This window comes from Gobio gobio, assembly GCF_949357685.1.
Source record: "Gobio gobio genome assembly, chromosome: 14".
Classification (NCBI taxonomy): Eukaryota; Metazoa; Chordata; class Actinopteri; order Cypriniformes; family Gobionidae; genus Gobio; species Gobio gobio.
The window spans coordinates 22,357,541-22,382,626 of record NC_137107.1 but is presented as its reverse complement, the minus strand read 5'-3'; the positions used below and the strand labels follow the sequence as shown (position 1 = coordinate 22,382,626).

At 39.1% G+C, this 25,086-nt stretch overlaps 1 protein-coding gene across 2 annotated transcripts in view; it reads right to left on the bottom strand.

The window, feature by feature from the left end:
- The window catches only part of adamts2a (ADAM metallopeptidase with thrombospondin type 1 motif, 2a), a 124,171-nt gene that overhangs the window by 60,535 nt on the left and 38,550 nt on the right, over positions 1-25,086 (bottom strand). For both annotated transcript variants that reach the window (XM_079835547.1, XM_079835548.1), the window contains one exon: positions 22,332-22,500. In XM_079835547.1, the coding sequence (XP_079691673.1) occupies positions 22,332-22,500 (169 nt within the window). The remainder of the gene's footprint in view (positions 1-22,331; positions 22,501-25,086) is intronic.

The window sequence follows — 25,086 nt, the reverse complement described above, 5'->3', positions numbered from 1 at the left end:
AACTTGCCTTGCAATTAAGCTAAAGATATAAATAAATACATCATCATGTTGATTATATATATATATATATATATATATATATATATATATATATATATATATATATATATATATATATATATATATATATATATATATATATTAAACTCTTACGACAATCATGTCTTCTAATACCAGCGGACACATTAAACCACTTTACTTCCATTGTGTGAGCTGTCTCTTTAATACTGCGTGGTTTATATACATTTTGCCGCTGATTGGGCTGTCATTTTTGACACACCCACCAAACGAGATCAAACGCATCTCAAACCCGTTGCACACCGTTGCACACCGTTTCCAGGAAACATGACGTTCAACCGGAAACCGTAGCAAAACGTTGCGCACCGGTTTGAGCTTTGAACGTGCCCCTGATTTCATCAAGTGCAACATGTTCCTGGATCACCATCTTTGTTGATCCTGGAAAAACATTCCAATCAACCAATCGGATTTGAGAGATAATCTTAACTAATTAATAAATGTCAAGTACCAATTTCCAATTTGTAAGTAGTTTATCTGTAAATCAAATGTTTTAAAGCCACAATATGTAATTTTTCGCCACTAGAGGTCAATCAAGAAAACGAGATTTAAACAATAAGACTAACTGTGTTGAGCGTTAAAACAATGATTAGTTGTCTGTCTTCTGTATTAAAGCATCTACTTTGGTGTTTCCATGGTTTCTACAAAATAAAACCAGAAATCGAGACGCGATATGATGTCATTGATAGGCGACGCACGGACATGGTTCGTGTCCAGGTTAAAATTTGCTTATTTCTCTGGATTTAAACAGTCTTGGAAACATTTGGGATAGTGTAAGTACACAAGTCAACAAAATATATAATATTGTTCTAGTGTTTTTTTGATATTTTAATTAATTAATTAATTAAAAATCGTACATATTGTGCCTTTAATAGTGCGATTCATCTTGGAGATGTTAGTTTTATTTGAGAATTTTTTAATGAGAAAATAAACGAGAAAAGCAGCCTTGATTCTTAACCATTATGCTACCAGCCCCACTTCTACAGTGATCCAACATTTTCATGTTGTGTTAACCCACAAAAAAATGTCCAACCTTTTTGGGTGATATCAAATTAAATAGAAACAAGAAAGATTTTTTTTTTCTGTGGATCAGCGATTCAGGATTTCAAGATCAATACCCAAAGAATTGTTAATGTACAGTCTAATTAGACTCTGTATCCATTTGTGCATAGTGTAATTCAAACAAATGCTCTTCTTTTTTCCCCCTAGTTTAGCACTTTTAGGGTAATATATGTAAATGTAGTCTATTAATATAGAACAGAATGGAGGCAAATGTTTTGGAAGAGGTAAAGCAGAGTACATCGTCTAAATAGAATTTAATAAACTTCTGGCTTATTTTAAACAAGCATGGCCACCACAAAATATGAACCAAATGGGAAGTCAAAGAAACGCACCACAAAAATCAATAATGTTTACTGCTAAAACATCAACAATCATTTATTAGCGCAAATGCTGTAAATGTAGCCAAAAAGAAATGAGCAGAAAAAATACATGTACGAATTCCAAGAAAAATTCTAAATAAACTGCCATCTGACAATGTTTATTACCTGACAATGACAAATTACCATAAAAATGGGTCATCAGCTTTGTTGGTGCAATAGACATCTGCTTTACTACTTCCAATTAATCAAACTGTGTATTTAGAAGCACATTATACTAGAAATAAACTAAAGAGGAAAACCAAAGCTGGGCCAAGTTTTCTGCATGGAGTAAAATTAGACTTTGGAAAACAAGTACTAATATGTTAGGGTGACCTGTAAATGCGTGTTAAGTGCTGGAACGACACCAAGATAGAGGCAGTTACCAGGACATCCACACAAAAGGCCAGTGTCATGGAAAAGGTTAAGTATTGGCTTAGAATAAAAATTATTTTCAAACGGGAATCAGTCCTGACCATGGGTTGCTATAACTAAAAACAGTACCAATAGAATAAAATCATACATCATACATTTTAATTTCTCTGAACTTGAAATATTTGAGTAAGCTAATTCATTTAAATTAAAAACATCATGTAATCTATTTTAGTAGTGAAAACTTACAAACTTTAAAGCTGCACTATGTAACTTTCTTTAACAAAATGTATATAATGAGCAATTATATACTGAATAGCTTTCAATAAATCCCACCTTGCTAATTGGTTACACAATGCTTTGGTAGCATCACCATAAAATAGCACTTGCTGAATGAGGACAGCAATATAATATATTTAACACACATCTGTTCGCAAACTAAGCTCATGCTCCACTCGTCACCATGATGATAACCCTACAAAAAAAAAAACCCAACATAACAGAAACTCTTCTAAAACTAGCATAACAAAACATCAAACACTACTAAATCTCCCACTTAACATTAATCTTGCACAAAACAATCATAATATAACACTTAATTTTGGCATTTACTGTCCCTTTTGAGTGTCATGGCAAAGCATGCAGGGAAATAGAAATCCCAGCCCAGTTTCGGTTAAATTTAAGTTAGACTAAATAAAATAAAATAAAAAACAAGTTCATAAAACTCAAAACAAGAACTTAAAATGTGTCAGTTTTGAGAACTCAAAAGAAAAATAAAGTTCTAAATACTTATAAAAGTTTTTTTGTTTGAACTAATTTGTTTAATTTGAGTTGGCTCTACTCAAACCAATTAATTATTTTGAGCGTTACAGTGTGGAAGTCAATGGAGCCCATCAACTGTTGCCCATAGTCTTCAAAATATCTTCTTTTGTGATCAGCAGAAGAAAGAAATTTATTCAGGTTTGGAAACACTTGAGGGTGAGTAAATGATGACACCATTTTCATTTTTGTGTGAACTGTCCCTTTAAGGTAAAACTATGATGTGACTGTAAAGTCAGCATCCTTACTCTATACTCTCATTGTTACAGTCAAGCGAGTATCACAATGTCAGCTGACACCCAATTGAATCCCACAGTCATCGTATTTCAAGGGTAACAGCCTTCAATGTGCCACTGCGTTCTTTTGCTATTGGCTAAAAATAGAAAGCTACAAACAAGCATCTTGTATTCTGGTTGCCATTCTGAGAGACCACGTCTGCTCCTAGTTATCCCCTGACCTGAAGTCATTGGCGTTTCAACTGTAGCTGGAGTTTCCAATGCCGGTCTGCAAGGAACGATGCTGATGTACAGAATATAGATGAAGGCCAGGCAGTCAGTAACTGTTGCCAATTATCATAATTCTTCGAATCAATGAGTGCTGGGCTTGTCAGTTCTGACATATCAGGGTTATTTGTATTCAGGAAACGGGAGCGTCACAAAAAACTGCAAGGATAAAATGAAAACTGAATCTTTTAGAAGCTTTCAAGTAGAACCTTTGCTTTGAAAATGAAATCAAAGTCATTCGGATCTGTTAACAACTGGAGAAATCCTCTTTGAATAGGGCAGTGGAAGCTCTTTCGACCGTTTTTTTTGTATAAGCATACCTCAGTTTCGTTTTTCCATTTCTGATGGTAAAGTTAATTTTGAATCAAATTAGACATGATTATTAAAACAAAACATCTCAACGCAAAATAAATACACAGCTTGGTTTTTAAGTCAATGCTGGCAGATGTGACTGGAAAAAGAGTCTGAAAATATATGTTCTAAGTCAAAGTAAATGAAACTGTAAGATACAGAACTTGAAATGTACAACAAACTAGTGATGCAAGGAAAGTTCCAATCTGCACTGATGTTCAACCTGAAATGTGTTTTACGTGGACATAATAAAGACATGGTTATGAATGTTACACAATTGTTGGTTGTCTATGAATGTACCATCTTATTCCTCTATTACAACAAAGTTGTAAAGCAAAAACTATGTTGCTTGCAGGATGAATGAAGGTACATCTGCTTAGACAAGCAAGAGCATCCTCAATGAAGGAATGACTCAGCACAGAGGAATATGAGCCCACACACACACACACACACACGTTGGGTTTCCATGTTTTATCGGGACATCCTATAGACAGAATGGTTTTTATATTGTACAAACTGTATATTCTATTCCCTCTATCCTACCTATCACACAAAACGTTCTGCATTTTTACATTTTCCCCCCAAAAAAAACTCTATATGATTTTTAAGCTTGTTTCCACATTGGGACCTCAATTTAGGTCCCCACGGTGACCCTATGAGTCATTGCGCATCCAGGTTGAAGTCCCCACCGGGATAGAAAAACGTGAACACACGCACACAATTCTGCCACTAGTCAATGTGGTCGTGGAAGCTATGCGTCACTCCATTGGTCTGATTGGCCACCAACTTGAACCTGCTATGAAATCTGTGTGGGAAAATCTTTCACATGAAGCTTCCAATCACATGGATTCTAGGGATGTGACGGTGAGGAAATTTTCCCACCGGTTAATTGATGTGTGACAACACCGGTAATACCGGTATCACCGGCGGAGGCTTTTAAATCGCTAATTCTATCTAACCGAATGCACACTGTTAGTTCGCCCGTAAAGCCTCGTTTATACTCGACGCGCCCGCGCTCGGCAAAAATAAATGGGGTGCGCGCGGCAAAAATAAATGCGCGCAGTCAGCGTAGCGCGGAGGCTCGCACTGCGGAGCCAGGCGAAAGTAAACAATGCGCGCTCTGTGCGGCCGTGCACATTTAACTTTCGGTTTTTAATTAGCGCCAATTCGGCTGCGGGTTGCTTGAATTGTGGGTTCATTAGCCTATTATTTTTAATGAAAAACACAACAACAAAACAAATGACAAACTCCCTTAAATAGGCGCTTTTACGTTTCGCTTTGAAACCAAATCTTCCGTGATCATCTCAGTCAGCTCCTCACTCTTAAATCTGATGAGTGACTCCTGCCGCTGCCTCCGAGACTCACGGTCGGATCCTGCTTTATTAAGCAGATACGTTCAGTTTTTATTTGTATTGTCTGTTCTCTAACTGAACTAAATTATTTTATTACTATAAAAAAAAAAATCAAAAAGACGGTGGGCGGTGCCACGGTGGGCAAGTGATGTAACCGGTGTTGAGTCTGGACACCGGTAACACCGGCAACACCGACTATCGTAGCAAGCCTAATGGATTCCTATTGAAGGAAGCGAAAATTCGTCAGACAATGGTAAATGTGACCTTTACTCTCACAGCCAGAAGATTTCAGTCATTTACTTAAGGTAAACACATTCACTGTTTAGTGGACTACTTTTCTGGACGACTACCCTGCTGAAAAGATCATATTAGAACACAACCAATTTCCATACTGGTGCCAGACTCACAGCATCCAAAATGCTATTTTCAACAACATTGTCATTGTCAGAGGTCTCTCCAATGTTTTTTTTTTTAAACTCGATTTTACCATCATCTCTCAGGAGTACTTAATCACATTTTTACCATGGCTATCAATCTTAAAACTCAAGTCAAGTGAACCCTGTAATCTGTTAGTTAATGTCTTATTCATATAAGCACCATCAGTTATCAGAGCATTGTTGAGTTAGCTCATCTCACAAGCCGAAATTTCGAGGCACGGAAAGATCATTCTTCATTAGCTCTCCAATCTCCTTCTGAAGACATTGTCATTACTTGCACTGCTGCAAAGGTGGCCCACCACAAATGGAGATATTTGCAACACTTGAGGAAGCCGGTGCTCCTCCTTACTGTAAGACCAAGCCAACAGTTATTAGTCAATGGAACAACCGGAATGTTTTTGTTTCAGAGATGGGAAAAACGTTAAATGAAAAACACATGCTGTCACACATTTTCTACAGCCATGTATGCACACATTGACCCACAAGCACAAACCTATATGATCTCCGATGGCGAGCTGGAGGCATTATGGCACATTTGGTATGCTGCAGGCTGAAGTATGTGTGGGCTGAAATGTCAGGGTTACTGAGGTGAAGAGAAACTGACAGAAGTGCAGAAACGACACTCTTCTCAAATGCAGTGACAAGTTGGGTTGGGGTGTTCAGATTTTTCCACCTTTGTAAGGTCATCTCCCATTGAATGCAATGTAAGTCGCTTTGGATAAAAGCGTCTGCCAAATGCATAAATGTAATGTAAAATGTAAAATGTACTTGGTTTATACTGACAGAAAATGTCTAAGTATATTTGGCCTAATATTTGGCCATTATATGTTTTATTAGACCTATTGCTTTCAATAGACTTATTTGCATCCACATATTTTGCAAATTTGCATAGGAAATCCATTCGAATTCAAGTACTATATTCTGTAATATACAGAAATGTAGTTATAATGTTGTGATACCCAAATTCACTTTTAGCATTTAAAAAAATTTATATAGATTTTAGGCCAGATTTACTAAACAGTGCAAATAAGCGTAAGAGCGCAATACCAAAAAATCGCAGATGGGAGTGGAAAGTTCTGTGCATGATCTACTGACGACATGCCAGATCATTTCCATAACGACCAATAGAGCAGCGCGAATTAGCATCTGGTTTAAGACATGCCTTTTTTGGGCGGTAAATAATGGCACAAACACCAGTAAATTGACTAGCGCAAACCATAGTAAATAACTGTGGCGAGGTTGATGAGCGAGAGACGTGGGAGGAGCGAGCGAGAACGGTGCGCGTGATTGAATGAGTGTCACCTGCGAGGCACACCGGTCTTGAGTCCTCTCATGAGGGAGCACGGAGGCATATAAGGATGAGCGACACTAGTGAAGGACTAGAGAGGACCAGGCCTGAACTTTACATTGTTTTGTTTGTTTTGTTATGTGTGTGCGCGGCAGTCGTTCGTGAGGAGCTGCCGGTTTTACTTTCATTTTGTTTTTATTATTTGATTAAAGTCTTTAAATGTTCGCCGGTTCCCACCTCCTTCTTCCCATAACGACAAACTTTATTACAATAACCTTGCATGATTCATTTAAAAACTCTCCTCCCATAAATTTTGCATCTTAAAGGGAAACTTCAACAAATACATAAAAGTCAGTTGCAAAAATAACCGTGTCCAGGCCTTTTCAGTGCTAATTTTGCACTGCATGTCTTGAGTAAATCTCGACAGTAGTTTTTTTAACGCAAAAAGAGGGTTTGCGCTGGCGCAAGCTGTTAGTAAATCTGGCCCTAAGTGTTTTACTTTTAATTTATTTGGTCAAAATAGTATAGAATTTTAATATCAGCTTTGTATCTGTAAAAATGTAATCATGGAAATAATTATCGACTTGTTGGTATTAGACAGAATCCCTAATTAAACTTGCAACTTGGGGCCATATCGTACACCTGGCGCAATGTGACGGCAGGCACGACGCAAGTGTTCCCTTTCAAAAGCTACACTCAATGCTGCATAAGCTTATGCAAATGGGAATGTCTTTGACATAACCAGCTGTGAAAATAGTGTGAAAACACGTCAATGAAATTGACCCGGAGGTATTTATAGCCTCGGCCGGTGACGTCATAGGCGCACCTGCTGCACGAGGCTATAAATAGATGAGCTTCAGCTGGAGCAAACCAGGTCTTTTTGTTTTCAGACCAACTCTGTGTTATGGTGTGTTACAAAGTCTCTGAAAAAAAAAAAAAAAAATTCTCTCTCTCTTTCAAGACTCAACTCGAGATCTTTATTAGGAGTTCGTTTTCAACATGGTAGTGTGCAGATTTCTCTCTCTTTCTCATCTCTGTTACAAAGAAACATAAGTGGAAAGAGTTCTAGTTAAATCTGATCAGTTGGAAACAAGTCAGCAGAGTAAAACGCTGTATATCCATGTTCTCTTTCAAATAACAGAACTGGATGCACACGTGTATTGCTGTGTGTGTTTGGGGAAAAGCATGCGGTCGCTGCATTGAGTCAGACGAGTGCGGGCATTGCAAGCCTTTACAGTTAGAATGCTTTATGCTCGTCTGGGCTACTTTCAGTCCGCACCAGTTTTCGGAGCTCTCGAATGGGTTTGTTGACGAGCAAGAGACGGGTCCGTCCCTTTCGCTTGCTCGCTCAACAAATGCATGTTTCCCCGCGTGATCCCGAAGCGCGCTCCGGCGTTTCTTCGGCTCGCGCGGGGAATGATGATGAATCTCTGGATGAATCTCGAGCAGCCGCCTGCGATCGTTCCTCACATGATAGTGAATCCATACGAGGAATTTATCGAGGTGGTTGTTCGCGCGGTGGCCAGGGCAGTTTGTCTGGTACCGTGAATGAGAGATCCCCGAACGCAGTGAGCTTGAGGTTTCTGTCTAGAGAAAAAAAAAAAAAAAACATTTACTTCACGTGTTTTTGTACCCTTGACGTCGACATTTTCGACTATCATGGGTGCGAAATCGCGTGGATATGTGAGAATACCCCAGGTGGGAAACGCTCGATCACGAGCTATCTCTCGCCTGGGTCTGCATTTTCATTAAAGAGACATACCTCCCCATAAAGCCATGTAGAAAATAAACGTCGGCTGTCATGGGCAAAGCTTATATATATGAATTATATATTGTATATTATTTTATATGGAATATATATATTAATATATATATATATATTAATATATATATATATATATATTAATATATATATATATATTAATTAATATATATATATATATTAATATATATATATATATATATTAATATATATATATATATATTAATATATATATATATAAATATATATATATATATTAATATATATATATATATTAATATATATATATATATTAATATATATATATATATATTAATATATATTATATTATATATATATATTATATATATTAATATATATATATATATTAATATATATATATATATATATATATATATATATATATATATATTAATATATATATATATATATATATATTAATATATATATATATATATATATATATATATTAATATATATATATATATATATATATTAATATATATATATATATATATATATATATATTAATATATATATATATATATATATATATATATATATATATATTAATATATATATATATATATATATATTAATATATATATATATATATTAATATATATATATATATATTTATATATATTAATATATATATATATATTAATATATATATATATTTATATATATTAATATATATATATATATTAATATATATATATATATATTAATATATATATATATATATTAATATATATATATATATATTAATATATATATATATATATATATTAATATATATATATATATTAATATATATTATATATATATTATATATATATATATATATATATTAATATATATATATATATATATTAATATATATATATATATATATATATTAATATATATATATATATATATATATTAATATATATATATATATATATTAATATATATATATATATATATATTAATATATATAATATATATATTAATATATATATATATATATATTAATATATATATATATATATTAATATATATATATATATATATTAATATATATATATATATATTAATATATATATATATATATTAATATATATATATATATATATTAATATATATATATATATATATTAATATATATATATATATTAATATATATATATATATATATATTAATATATATATATATATAATATATATATATATATATATATATATATATATATATATATATTAATATATATATATATATATATATATATATATAATATAATATATTATTTTATGTGGAATATATATTGTATATGATTTATATAAGAATAATAAATATAAAGGGACAGGCTGGTGCTGCGCTGCACACTATGGCTGTCTTGCAAGCATATCAGGCTGACCTTCTGAAGGATTTGAGTGGTTCATTTGGTGACTCAGTTAACTCTGTAGTGGCCAGATTTAAAGGAGTGGAAGAAACATGAGGAAGTGTTCACTCAGTTTCTTCCTCAATGCACTCAAGGGGAGGGGCTATCAGCCACACAACCTCTCTTCAGTCCTTTAAGATTTAGGGGGGTAATAAGCAGAGTGTGGCGAGTCGCGCTCTCCCTCGTAAAGACTGGAGACCGGCTCGTCATCCTCAACAACCTCCCAGGGCAGACTTCGGGACTGTCATCAATATAAGAAGTCCGGTGGTCTGGTGCCCAGTCTGCCCCCACGGGACAGGGCGTGTCAAACATTTGCTCGCCCCACCCCGTTATCCTCAAAACTACTCCATCCCCGCCGCCTCTGGTGATTCGGGGGGGCAGTGGTTTCCGGTGAAATGTTAGACGTTCAGTGTTTAAATCCTGCTATCATCCAGGACATAGAACGTCTAACATCCCCTCAACAGGAAGTGTTAAAATTGTCACTCTCAGAGTCTCAGGCAGCGTGTGAACTTCTGCCAGGCGTTTCTGCATGGGTGTTAAGCACAGTAAAAATTAGTAAACTAATTTATTTGTCATCCTCCTTGTTTGAACGGCGTGGTCTCCACTTCCGTGAAGGCGGAGTTGGCGTTCGTACTGTCACAAGTGACAGCAGTTACTTCCTGGTCCCCAGTAGGGTGGGGGGGGGTGTCTAATCTCAGATCTTCGAGTCTTAAACCGTGAAGCAGTTAAAGTACTCAAGGTCAAGATGTTACAGTGAAGGCGGTCGTGTCGCATATTCAACATTGTGATTGGATTCGGCACGATTGATCCGAAGGACGCATGTATTCGCATATAAAGTCTGCCACAACACAGGAAGTTCCTGAGGTTCGCTCTTGGGGGCAAAAGCTTACCAATTTCGGGTCTTCCATTTGGCTAGCCTTGTAACCGCACATAAACAAAATGTATGGATGTATTACCGGCTCCATTGGGATTCCGGGGCATTCAAATTTTGAATTACAAAGGCGATTGCTAAAATCACATGAGATGGTGCTTCAACACAGTGTGTTGGCTCATCTAGTTTCTCTAGGGTTGAGACTCAACACCAAGAAAAGTGTTCTTTCTCCTGCCCAGAGAACGACTTATCTAGGGTTTGTTCGGTTTTTGGTCACAAGGTGGGCACAATGGTTTCCCGCTTGAATCAAGACCATTCAGTATTCCCTGAGCAAAGTCAGGCTAGACCAAGATCTTACTGATCATCAGCACCAGAGTGTTAGGTCTAATGGCATCAGCATCCACGGGTTTCCCTTTGGGGTTGTTGCACATAAGACCGTTTCAGTTGTGGCTCAAAGCCAGAGGACTTAGGGCCAATCCTCAGGCAAATAAAGTGGCGCGCCATGTGGCTTCGTACACTAACTATGTGGTTCAGACCCCGGTTTTTGCCTTGGGTCCCACTCTAGACGTACCTTGTCGTCGCAAGTTGCTAACGACGGACGCTTCCCTGACGGGCTGGGGTGCGGCCTTAAGTGGTCGTCCAGCCCAACGGGAATGGGAGGGTCATCAACTCAGTTGGCACATCAACTGCCTCGAGTTGACGGCTGTATTTCTGGCCCTGAAATACTTTCTCCCCCAATTGAGGGGCTGTCATGTCCTAGTGCGGGTGGACAGTACAGCTAAATATCTTGTATATAATCACCAGGGGGGTCTGTGCTCACGCTATCAGAATAGCGAGACAGATTTTTCTCTGGGCTCAGAACAAGTTCCTGTCACTCGAGCAGTGTACATTCAAGGGCGGGAGCAGATTTACTGTCCAGACAGAGTTACAGATGGGGGGGTGGAAACTCCACCCAGAAGTAGTCAAGCAGATCTGGATCAGATTTTACAGAGCTGACCACAGGGAGTGGACCTCTTCGCCTCTTCTCAGACAGCGCAATGTCCCTGCTTCTCTCTGTCACCCAGCCCCGCTGGGTCTGGATGTGATGGTTCATACATGGCCCAAAATGTGTCTGTATGCCCTCCTTCCAGTCGCTCTGCTCCTGGGAGTTCTAGCCGGGGTTCGCCAACAAGGGTCTTGCTTCTTATCGATAGCGCTGCGTTGGTCGAACAGGGTTTGGTTCTCGGAGATAGTGTCTCTCCTCAACGGCTCGCCTTGGGCGATTCCGGCGAGGAGGGACCTTCTGTCTCAGGCAGAGGGCACGATATTCCATTCCAGGCCCGACCTGTGGAACCTTCATGTTTGGCCCCTGAAGGGCACCAACTGAGGGACACGGGGCTTTCGCCTGCAGTTATTGAGACCATTCTAAGTGCTAGAGCTTCCTCCACTCGGAAGTTTATGCTAATAAATGGGGTGTCTTTGAAAGGTGGTGTACGACACAATGTAGATTCAGTCAACTGCCAGGTATCTTCAGTTCTGGATTTTCTGCAAGAAAAGTTGTCATCAGGCACCTGCCCCTCCACTCTCAGGGTTCATGTGGCCGCTCTTTCGGCTTGCCACGCCTTGGTGGATTGGGTGCCGCTCGGGAGACATCCTCTACTCGCTCGCTTCATTCGTGGGGTAGGCGGTTGAGGCCACCTGTTAGAACCAAGATCCCTTCATGGGACTTAGCTTTAGTCTTCGAGGGTCTGGTTGAGACCCCCTTTGAAACATTAGCTTGCCCCTCCACTCTCAGGGTTTATGTGGCCGCTCTTTTGGCTTGCCACGCCCTGGTGGATGGGGTGCCGCTTGGGAGGCATCTTCTGCCTGCTCACTTTGTTGTGCCAGGCAGTTGTGGCCTCCATTAAGAGCCAAGATCCCTTCATGGGACTTTGTTTTAGCCCTCGAGGGTCTGGTTGAGACCCCCTTTGAACCTCTAGAATCAGCGTATGACGAACTTCTGACTCTAAAGATGGTTTTTCTTATGGCTATAACTTCTCTGAAAAGAATTGGGGACATGCAGGCTCTGTCAATATCGCCATCCTGCTTAGACTTTGCCCCAGGTTTGGTGAAAGTGATTTTGCATCCCCGCCCTGACTACCTGCCTAAGGTTCCTTTGTCGACTGTACATCCTGTCACTCTTGAAACCTTCTGCCCTCTGCCGTTCACAACGCCGGATCAGGAGAAACTTCATAGACTGTGTCCAGTCCATGCTCTTCAGGCCTACGTCCACCGCACTAGCCAGTGGCGTAAGTCAGAGCAACTGTTTGTTTGCCATGGGGGCCGTAACAGAGGTTCTGCCACCATCAAACAATGTCACATTGGGTCAGGGATGCTACTGCTCTTGAATATGAGGTGCGCGGTCAAGCTTCACCTATAGGATTAAGGGCTCACTCCACCAGGGGAGTCGCCTCTTCTACTGCGTTAGCAAGGGGTGCTCCCTTACAAAATGTTTGTGATGCGGCAGGTTGGTCCTCTCCGCACACATTCTTAAGACTTTATAGCTTGGATGCTCATGCCACTCTGGGCTCTCATGTCCTTGAGTCGACATCACAGGCTAATGCCTGAGGCTTCTTGCGTTCTTGTGCACACCTACACAACAGTAAGGGGTCCAGGCACCATCAAGCACGGCGGCGTGGGTATTCTCGTTCCCATTTGCATAAGCTTATGCAGCATTGAGTGTAGCTTTTGAAAGGGAACACTTGGGGTTACTTGACTGTAACCCTGTTCCCTGATAAAGCGGAACGAGATGCTGCATTGCTAGGCCGTGCTGATGATGCTTCAGGACTGGTCTTCAAACAAAGAAGATCTGGTTTGCTCCAGCTGAAGCTCATCTATTTATAGCCTCGTGCAGCAGGTGCGCCTATGACGTCACCGGCCGAGGCTATAAATACCTCCGGGTCAATTTCATTGACGTGTTTTCACACTATTTTCACAGCTGGTTATGTCAAAGACATTCCCATTTGCATAAGCTTATGCAGCATCTCGTTCCGCTTTATCAGGGAACAGGGTTACAGTCAAGTAACCCCAAGTGTTTTTTGCTAGTTTCAGCCCAACGCATTTATAATTTTCACATCCAGCGCCATATTGTTTAAATAGCAAATGCACTAGTGCCCATCTGTTCGCCCATTAGCGTGCTGGTCTGAAAACGAGGTGTGTTCAGGCGCATTTTGAGGCAACTGAAATCGACTGCGCCGTTGGCCAACAAAAACCTGGTCTACAGTCAATAGCTCAGTATTTTTTTTGTCATTTAAAGGGCGTGTTAGTAATGTGGGCCTATAGGCGGCTGCACAACGTGCGTACACTACAAGCACACAAACATTTTTAAAGTATTAAAAATAAAAGGATTCCTCTCTGGAGAAGCGTTCATTCTTTCCGCTCACAAATTCTGCCATGTAAATACCAAATCCGCCACGGTGCGAGCGCATCTTAGCCTAGAAATCTAGACACACCCTAGCGGCAGCAAATCTAATTTGCAGCCAGGGTAGTCTAGCAACTCTCCGTTGGCTTGCGAGCTGGAAAAACCAAACTCTAGTCAGGCCAATCACATCGTGTATAGAGTCGGTGGGCGGGCTTAACATAATGACGGCAGATTTGTGGCGGTTCCGTGCTACTTGAAAACAAAGAAGCTGGCGAACAGCGGTCTTTCGAATCAGCTTTGGCCGCGACTCTGGAAGACTTGGAGTTAAGCTTTTCTTTGAGAAAAGAACTAGCTCTGCTTCACCTTCATCATTGCTCTGGTTGGATGTAGCGCTATCCTACTGTGTGCAGAGGGAATCTGAAAGACAACCATTTATCCCGCGCCTCGGATTGAGCCCTGCCAATGGTGTGTTCTCAGACCCAACATCTCGATGTGGGTCTGGCTTGTCAGGCTAAGCGCAACTGGCTTTCAAAGGGAATGGGAGATGAGACTCTGATTGGTTTAATGCACGTTATGCCCAAAAAACACCCATGACTCAGTAAGAGACTATAGGTACAACCCTTTTGTACCATGCAAACGTGGATTCGGACACGCCCTACGTGCACCTGCGCCATGAGCTTCAGACCATGCGTTAAAATAGGGCCCTTGGACTGAAACATGCTTAATAATTAGCATGTCCTCCCTTTAGTTTAAAAAACAGCTGTCCTCAAAGGCAAACAGTCTACAGAGGAGAAAAACTCTGGCATCTCCAGTATTATTCTGATAGGTCAGTGAACAAAATGCCAAAAGCAATGTTTGAAGAGAAAGCACAAAATATTGATGATTCAGTATTATGAAGGCTAGCCCTCTTTCTCAGGTTACAGTAACAGGAAGTCCTTTTATGATTGTGTAAGTGAACAGAATAAGAGCTTTCTAGAGTGCTGCCACAGCTCCTGAAGTCAAGCTTCTGAAGGCAGACACGACCAAAAAGTACAATAAATCTAGGAAATCATAGATAACCCCTTGTTAGCATGTTCCCCACGGTCCTGAGATACAGCATTATAGAGTAAAAACAGATCTAGAAGGCCAAAGACTAAGCCAAGGTCAAATCTGGTCCCTACATGTGCATTGTAATTCACAAAACAAACCCTCTAACGCAGTTATCTAAACCAAATAAACTATAAAGAAATTCAATAAACAGAGCAGAGGAGTTTTTCCAGAATATCTGATTATGAAACCTGGGGAAGAAACCTCTCACCCTTCTCTCCTCCCACAATTTTTTGCAGCAATTCTGAATTGTGCACGCTGCACGTCTGCCAAGTAGAACTTAAACTCTCATCAAGCTTTGCCACGTAGACACTGGCTGCCTGAGTCCAGCATGTCTCTGCTGGAATTCAATGAGAGCCGCAGCTTCTCATACGCACACACGCGCTCCAGATGATGTCGCCAAAGACCTGCTCGCTCAAGACACAGAGATTCACTTACAGATATATTGTCCTGTTATTTTTAGTACCGGCTTGGGCATATACACACTTCCACAATTCAATACAGCATCAAGCCCACTGCCACATGTGTAACCTTTCCACTCATGTTAAAGCTGAATATTGCGTTCTGATAAACAGACACACCCCTAAGGGTTGAAACAATCGCCTGAAATGTGAGAGAAAATGCTTTTCAAGCTTACAAATTATTTCTAGTTCATTCTACTCATCAAAAACACAGTTTCCACAAGCAGCAACAAAAGTTTTCAACATTGATATTAATAAGAAATATCTAGTAATAGCTGCTGAAAATTCAATTGTATTTTAAAACATATATTCACAATAATACTGCCTTTACTGTATTTTCAATCAAATAAATGCATCCATGATTCAAAAACAAAATTTTAACAACCCCAAACTTTTGAATAGTAGGGATGAATTTTGGGACACTTTTAGCCATTGAGATGACTTTGAAAAAAATGTCCCAATCAACCTGAATTCACACTAGTTGATAAACAAAACTACAAAAACACTGTGTTTACACTGTGGAGGAGAGAGTCTCAGTCAGCCGATAATAATAAAAAGTAACACAAAAGCGACTTAATGTAGACCTATTACTTCCATAAAAAGTAATTATCTAAATGTAATTAGTTAAGGCCAGTTGATTATTTGACCTATTAGAGGTCGACTGATTAATCGCGGTTATCGACAAAAATCCAAACCGATAGTTTTTGCTGTGTTGCATCCGTTGCTGAAGGGACTGAGAAGGGTCCGCTGTCATTATATAGTACTAGAGCGGCCTCTAGAGGCGAAATAAAAACTATCACTGACGCCTTGTGGTGTTTGTTTTGACACGTAAGGCTGCGCGGGACACTTCAAATACGGATTTAAAATATAGACAATGAAACAGTATGTATTAAGTTCACTACAGTACAGGTTTTAATATCATTATAAAGTCCTTAATTTGTTGACTAGATGCTGCACTAGTACAGAAAGAACAGCTGTATGTTTGCCGTTGAGGCTGAGAGGACGCTAACATTAGTATCTCTAAATTAGTTAAAACTAATTTCCGACCCAAATGTCACGATTGTTACCATCTATTTGCATTAGTTTATATCCAGCTGGTCACTTTAATGAATTCGTTATACAGGAAAGTTGCATATTTAAAGCTGACGTGAGAAGCAAATTGCATGCTCATGCAGCCGAGAGAAACATATTAACAAATCAGAAACGCATCCGATTTCAGTTCTTTTTTTGATTGTCACTGTAATACATATTTGGATTAGATATTCATCAAGCAAATAAAGCGAGAGAGTATACATACAATATACATATGTGTCTACAATCAATGCAATGGCCTTTTTGTATATATTTAACAATGGCCATTTTTAAGCATGAATGTTTGGATTTATATGAAATAGTAACAGTTTACAATAAGTCAATTTGTAACATTAATTAAGGTTAATACAATTATTCTTCATTGTCTTTACATTTTTTAAGTTTGTAAAGTTATATCTCTGGACATTAGTTAATGCACTATGAACTAACATGAATGATCAAGGTATACTTAATATATTAATATTTCTATGTAAAAAGTATAGTACGGTCATGGTTCAGTACAGTTTTTAATTTTTTTTTATTAGAGTTCTATTTTATGTGTTCTGTTTGTTTTCATTCAGTATCCATTTAAAAAAAAACTATCGGTTGATTAATCGGTTATAGGCTCAGCGTGGGCCAAAAATCCACTATCAGTTGACCTCTAGTACATATATTGTTAACTATAATCATAAAAGATTTGAAGATTTTTCTAATTCTAATAGTGAAGTCCACACCACAACCATAACAATATTTGACTTTATTGTCCATTGGTGTAAACGCTGTGACACTGCTATATTAGGTATACCCATACTTTATTATATAAATGTGAAGGAGAATGAAATTCTGTAATAAATGTATAGGTATGATTCAATTGGTTTCAGGCCCTAATTGGTGTGCTATGCCTTTGGCATGTGGGACTTTTATGTTTGGTGCAGAAACATCCTGGGGTTGGCAAAATTGGCTTTTATTTTGACAGGAGGGCACCTTGGAACAGGAAGGCCTTCTGTAGAGGAAATAGCAAAGCCAGTTTTTGGAGAGGAGCATGGGTTAGGTGATCCTTTTTGGACCAAACAGAAGGGTGTTTTTTAGTCTTCTCCTTTGAAGTCGTTTATGGATTAAATACCCATCGAAGTTCAAGAGAAGACTTGGGTTGTTTTGGTAGTTTTGATACTTTTCACCACGTTTGGTGGATTATTAAAAAAAATTTCTGAACATTTTGATTAATTTTTTGGGGTTCAAGAACTAAAGACTCACGCATATGGACAATACTTCTCCCGCATGGACTATTTGATCAAGGACCCTCGGATAAGTGTTAATTTTTCTGATTTCTCTATTGAGTTATCAATATACTTTGTTGGTTTACATGATTATGTTATGCCTATCTCGGTCTGCTTTCAAGGAACTTTTAAGTGACTACTGGTTTACTAAAGTTGCAAGCCAAGTTTGTTACAACGCCAATAAAGTTTTCATTTTTGATGTGAATGGGCCTTTACTTTTTATGATGCTTGCTTAATGCAATATTGTAACGTAAAAGTAAATAGCTTTTTAAATGTAACATTGGTAATGATTACAGCGCTAATCCTGTCAAAGTCAAGACAGAGTTCGGTTATGCAGCACTGCAGTTAAGCAATTCATGCAGCCCTCTGAAACAACAAGACTGAGAAGAAAAATGAAAACGCGAAGGGACTTTGACACATGTCGAGCCTCTCCATATCCCCCGGCTGAACTCGACCGCTCAAACTCAAAGTGACATGTGAATCCTTTTTAGAGAAGTTTATGACTTTATCCAGTCACTCTGCTGCTCCTCTCCTCACACGTCTTACACGGGATGCTGAGAGAGACAAAGATGGGGGTGCGTACAGCCTAGGCAATGACTCAGCCCTGGAGAACTTTCTTTACTTCATCCATGTACTGTCGCTTGGTTCAGATCCATTTAGTAAGGAATAGCTCAACCAAAATCAAAAAATTCTGTCATTATTTCAATCATGCCAAATATTTTATCTTACCCCGTGCGAGAGGGCCAGTGCTTTATCTATTTTTTTTATTTTTTTATAAATCGTGTACATGTTTTTATGCCTTGTAAATTTGAACATTTGGTTTTATCAGATTTAATTGCAAATTCTTATCAACTTTTTAAACTGCTGGTTTATCAAAGACTTTATATACTTTATATAAGTGCACTCTGATTACTTATGAATGGGAGAAAGTGCAATAATACCCAAAATGGCGAATAAGCCCCGCCTACTAGATGAAAGAGCCAATCGTTGATAAGCAAAGTCGTTGTATCACTGCAGCTGCCGTTAGAAGCTCCAGATGCTATAGGGCCCGCACGCTTAAAGGAACACTCTACTTTTTTTGAAAATAGGCTCATTTTCCGTCTCCCCTAGAGTTAAACAGTTGAGTTTTACCCTTTTCGAATCCATTCAGCCGATCTCCAGGTCTGGCGGTTGCACTTTAAGCATAGCTTAGCATAGATATTACACAGCGCCTGAAAATACACCCCAGCACACTCCCTGTGCAAGCAGGTTGTCACGTTGGTTATGTTGACGGAAGTTAGCCTATTTTCAGGCACTGCATAATATCATTGCGCCTCCTGCAACCATGGTATGGCAGCAAAGTTCCTTCCTTGATTATTACGCAGGAATGAGAATATAGTTCCTGGCCATATCGGCCTAGAAAATCGCATCTTTTTATTTTCTGTCTTTGGTAATTTTTTTGAGCGAGATGCTAACGGTCTAATCAGATTCAATGATCTATGCTAAGCTATGCTAAAAGTGCAACCGCCAGACCTGGAGATCAGCTGAATGGATTTGAAAACGGTAAAACTCAACTTTTTAACTGCTCTAGGGGAGTTGAAAAATGAGCCTATTTTCAAAAAATGTGGAGTGTTCCTTTAAGGCCCGTTCACATCAAGGACGATAACTATAAAGATAACGATAAAGGTATAGTTCTAAATATTGTTCTCAATATTAAAGAATAGCAGAGTTCACACCACAACTACAGTATAACAATAACAATAACGATAAAGATAAACGATATCGTTGGAATCACTTTCAGAACGATTTTATCCAGCTGATGAACAATAGAAACATTGTCAGCCAATCAGAATCAATCCTGCTGTAACAGTCTCAAGCATTTAAAGCGGCAGACAAGCACACGCTTAGACATTCCGCTGGTGTGGACGCTAATATATCTTCATAGTTATGTTTATAGTTATTGTCCTTGGTTTGAACAGGCCTTTAGAACTGTGCATGCACATTTGCTTTGTTCAGGCTGAAAATGCAGGTTTTTTTGCCATGATTCAAGCATTTAAAATCAACGTTTATGAGACAGTTGTTGTCAGATTTCATTGGTGATTTAAAACATGAAATTTAATCGAAAACTTGGCAAACAGTTTTGGAGCATTTGACGTTTTCCCATTCAAAGAGATAGGAGCTGCACTTGCATGCCCGAGAGGCGTTTCAAAGATGGCCGCAGAGTGAAATGACGTGTCTTAAAGGGACTAGAGAAGGTTTTTGTCTTTTGAGTCTTCATAGCATCAGTAGCTATGATTCCATCCAAAAGTTGCACATTTGACTTATGCGGCAAATTAGAATATCGCATAACTTTTTTTTCCGAATAAAGAACTGTTTCCAGTCAGTCGAAGAGGACAAAATCATCCCTTCTTGACAAACTGGCGATAAATATTACTAAGAAAAAAGGAAGTTAATGCAGTAGGAGAAGCTACTATTATAGTACTCCTCAGAGCGCACAGATGAAATGCAATAAACACGGCCATGTTAACTTGCTTTGAGGTGGATGTCTGTTTGGGAACGCATTCGTGTAAGACAGTTATGGGAGTAATTATACTAAACCACTATGACGACAGACTTTGCTTGGGGATTTTAGAATGACCAAAACAGTGTTCCAGATGTTGTGCAATGAGATCAGTCCGCTGGTTGGTCCAGTTATGCCGTCCCATCACAAAGTCATCTTTTTGATGCGCATTGAGGAATTTATTCGGTAAATGTGTTTCCATAATAGTTTATGCGCATGTTTTTATCAGATAAAAAATGTATCTATTTTTTTATGCACTTTTTTAGAATTTATGCGCTTGACGTTTTCACCCAGCGTTTTTTTATGCGATATCCCAAAATGTGCATAAAAATAGGTGGATGGAAACATAGCTAATGAGAATGTATTAAAAATGTCAGTTTCCAGTATAATTATAACTGTATAGTGTCTATTTTAGTGGTGGTCCGTTATCGGCGTTAACATGCTGCGTTAATGTGAGACTCTTATCGGGCGATAAAAAAAATATTGCCGTTAATCTATTCTAAAAGTTGGGTTGGGAGCTGGGTCTATACTACGCAAGCTATGATGACTTTCACCTTGATATTTTAGCGCGGATGTATACCTAGCCGAATTGCACTGTAGGGGGCGAGAGAACGAGTCTTCGAACCTGTGTGTATGCCTACTGGTGTTGTCAAAAATATCGATATTTCGCTATGTATCGATACTAAAATATCTGAAACGATACAATACTCATTTTCTACAGTATCGATATCAGCTGCGCTCTCCTCTCCGACCGACAGCGAGTTGACACGCACCCGCCTCCTCTCATTAAGTCCGTTTAATCCTCTAAACATTGCGAACGGGTGTTCTGCTGGATTTTTCCTCATGACAGCGTGTTAGTATTGGTGTGACCGGTCTCAATTTCGCGCAGGGTTGCACATAACGTTAATTCTACAATTCCCGCAGATTTCGCGCTCGCATCTGAAACGCACACACACATACCGTAATAAAGCCGCATCTGACATACAAGTGCAAAAATAAGCTCCTTTTTCCAGCTTATTAATGGTCAAATACACTCAAAAATGTCTCAATGCCCATCTTGGTGAGTTTTAACGTAAACACAGACGTAACCAGTTTACAGGAACAGTGGGATCCATGCGTGCGTCAGGTCTTAAAGGGACAGAAGTTATTTATTGTTCAAACTACAAAAAGACAAACGATCACTTACAAGCACACATATTCTGAATCCCTTCGGCAGAATTCAAATGAGCCATTTTAATCTAGATAGATTTAATAGATTAATTCCAAGATTACAGTGAGATTAATCTAGATTAAAAAAATTAATCTATGCCCACCACTAGTCTATTTACAGTATATAGCCTGTTGTAAATTTGGTTTATTCCAGTGTTTATTTAAACCAAAACCTCTCAGCAATTTGGGAGGAAGGAGGGGCTCAGTGAGCTGTTAAAATGAATGTACATTCAAATGAAAGTATTTATAATCCTTTTATGGTGGGCCCAGGGAAAATGCTGGTAAAAGAAATTTGAACTACCCCAGAGAGCAACACAGTGTCGGCCCAGATCAGGGCCACATCTGGTACAAGTGGATTCCACATGTGGAGACACCATGTTGCTGTCTGGAACTGGGTTGACCTGGGTTTACCGCTGAGCCCTGCTAACTTAACCATCAAGCCTCCCTTGGCCAACCAGTTTCATCAGAAAGACAAAGCCAGACCAACACCGCACCGCCATAAACCAGCATTTAAATTCACGTTGCGTCAACATCAGGAAATTGAACCTCAGCATCCCTCCCTAGTCATCAGCATGCATGTGAAGGACTTGCTGCAGCGCTCCATGACGAGCTGGTGTCATAAAGGTGATCTGACCTCTGGGGTGAAAGTCAGCGGGCTGATTGACGGCCGGCTTCTTGATGTCAGAGGAGCGGTAGACGATGTGATGACGCCCGGGTCCTCCTTCCTCCTCTCCTGTCATGTCGCCTCCTCTCTCCAGTGGCTCGATAAAAAACTCCTCTTGACCTGCACGGATCATCCCCGCCTGACAGGTTTAAAAGAGAGAAAGAGATTAGGTTTTTCAAAGGCAGGTAACGCACAAAGCTTGCACATCAAGTCTATTAGGCGAATCAGCTATAAGGGCTATTTCTGTAAGCCTGCTGTATCATGTTTTCATCAGCTTTGGAAGAAATCCTCGGGCAACACGATCTCTAAATCGATCCATCCTCTTTCTGCTTCTAACTCATATGTTCGGGCCCCCGACTATCTCTAAAACTCTGTGACATTGCCTGTCATAAGCAAATACAAACTCTCGCTAATGTTTCCGAACAATTTAGGGGGCAAACATGAGATGGTCTTGTTTGTGCAGTTAAAGATGACGGTGAGAATCGTCTACGAGGGCAAAGAGGGAAATCCAAGCCGCGAGCAAAGATCAATATGAATCTCTCTGCCAGAGTGAACAAACTCACTGACAGACACACTTGACAGCTCATGTTCCGTTCTCGCTGTGTCTAGTTGAGATTCGTTGGCTTTGAGCGACGAGCCGCGTCCACTGCCAGGGGTGCTGAGAACGTAATGAGAGCAAGAGAAAGAGTCTACAAGGCTTTAGACACACAGAGCTAATCGATCGTAGGACACGTCGCAGTCCCTACGATTTATTGGCTTTTCCCTGCCAGAGCGCAGGGTCTTTTCCCTTTGCTTCCATAGCAAATTAGACAGCCCAAACGAGAGCACGGATTGAATGGCAATGTTGGACCTCTTCTCTGATATGGTGGAATATCAAATCTGAACTTCCAACAGGGCTGTTAAAGTCACGCCGGAGCCCCCTCTGTCATCACAATACTGAAGCCCGGCAGAGTGCAGGCCGCTGAGCTAGTCGTTTAGCTTGGTCTCCCAGGAAATATTACACAGCGAGTGGTCCCGCCACCTCCCTCACTCTCTCCTGCTTCCCCCGAGGGTTCATTACGAAGGAAATGCCCGTGCGCTGCATAAATCGACACCACTGCATGAAGGGCTGCCGTTGCACGAGGTCTACACTGACTGAAAGTGCTGATGTAAAAACAAAATAAGACTCTCATATACTTTTGTCCTCTCCCAAAATCCACTCAAAACGGTGTGTCATCTCTATTCTAAATGGGAATAACAGTGTCACCGGAAGTTAAACAAGATTTTCCTTTCTTAATGACCCGGATGCGTCTACATCCTGCATTTGGGAAAAAGTGAGCGATTAATAGTATAATGCAGATCTGCATAACATAACAGGCTACTGATATGTTATACACTCAGCAAAGTAAGTATTTTTTGCCTCATTTACCAATAAAAAAATAAAAACATCTGTAAAATAATATCTATTTGCTCGAGATATTAAGAATTCAGTTTAAAATGTAATTTATATACATATACACTGCCCGGCCCTTTCGTTTAAGAGTCTATAAATGGATCATTATTGCAGTGATTATTACGTTTCTAGCATGTTATGTTTGGCAACAGTTCTTCTAACACTAACTGATGGAGTGTGTAGCCATATTCTAGGATGACAATGTCAAAATACATTTTGTGATGTTTTTCCATTAAAGGGGCTATATGCAACTTTTTCCCCAAAATAAACATAATAGCCTTTTTATTTTACCATTTATGACTCAAACATCTCCTGATGAGCATACTGACACCTTGTCCGCTCACAGTGGGTGCACCTATAAGCCTGTATCCTATTTTTTCCTATTTTCTGGCGGGTCGTTTTTTCCCCGCGCTGTCTGCGGATGTGACGTCACCACCGCTGCGAGAGCGAGCAGAAAATAAGAGCAGTTCTGTTTTTTGGCCACAGGTGTCAGTCGCGAGTTTAAATTTCAGAAAAACGCATATAGCCCCTTTAAGAGGTGCATCGATTTTTGGTCAAGATCTTGTATTGACAATGCAAGAGTCAAGCACTACCCAAATACTTTCAATGAACTTAAGGTCTGGACTCAGAGGTGCCAATTCATTTGTGAAAATGATTCTTCATGCTCCTAACTATTCTTTCACTATTTGAGCCTGATGAATCTTGTCATTGTCATCCTGGAATATGGCCATGATGTGTTTTCCTACAAAATGAAAAGCTACACACTCCATCAATTAGGGTTAGAAGAACTGTTGCCACACATATAACATGCTAGAAACATAATAATCACTGCGATAATGATTCAATCATTGACTCTTGAATCCAAGCAGCATGTTTTTCAGGCAGTGTATTTCAAGGGTTTCACCTCTTGGTAAAAAGTGATCAAATATAAATGTATATTGTTAATCAAATGGTAGTTTAAATAAAGTGGTGTTTTTGAAATGCTCTCCATCCACACTAGTGTTTCAAGTGTTCCAAAATAATTTCTGTCATCTTTGTTTTCAAATGTATCCTCTTGTGAGAGTGTATTCAAAAAGCTCCATTTTCGTAGTGTGGACGGATGGCCAAAACATAAAGGAAAAAGATGCGACAAAGAGGAACAATATTGTTGGGATCCCATTCAGAGCATTTTGTTTTAGTTGAACAAATGTATCCAAATTAGAGTAAATGTATGTAGCTTGCAGCAGTCATTCAAGTCAGTCAGATGGACCCTTCCTCTTTAAGTGTTAAAGATAAATCTGAGCACCTTTGAAA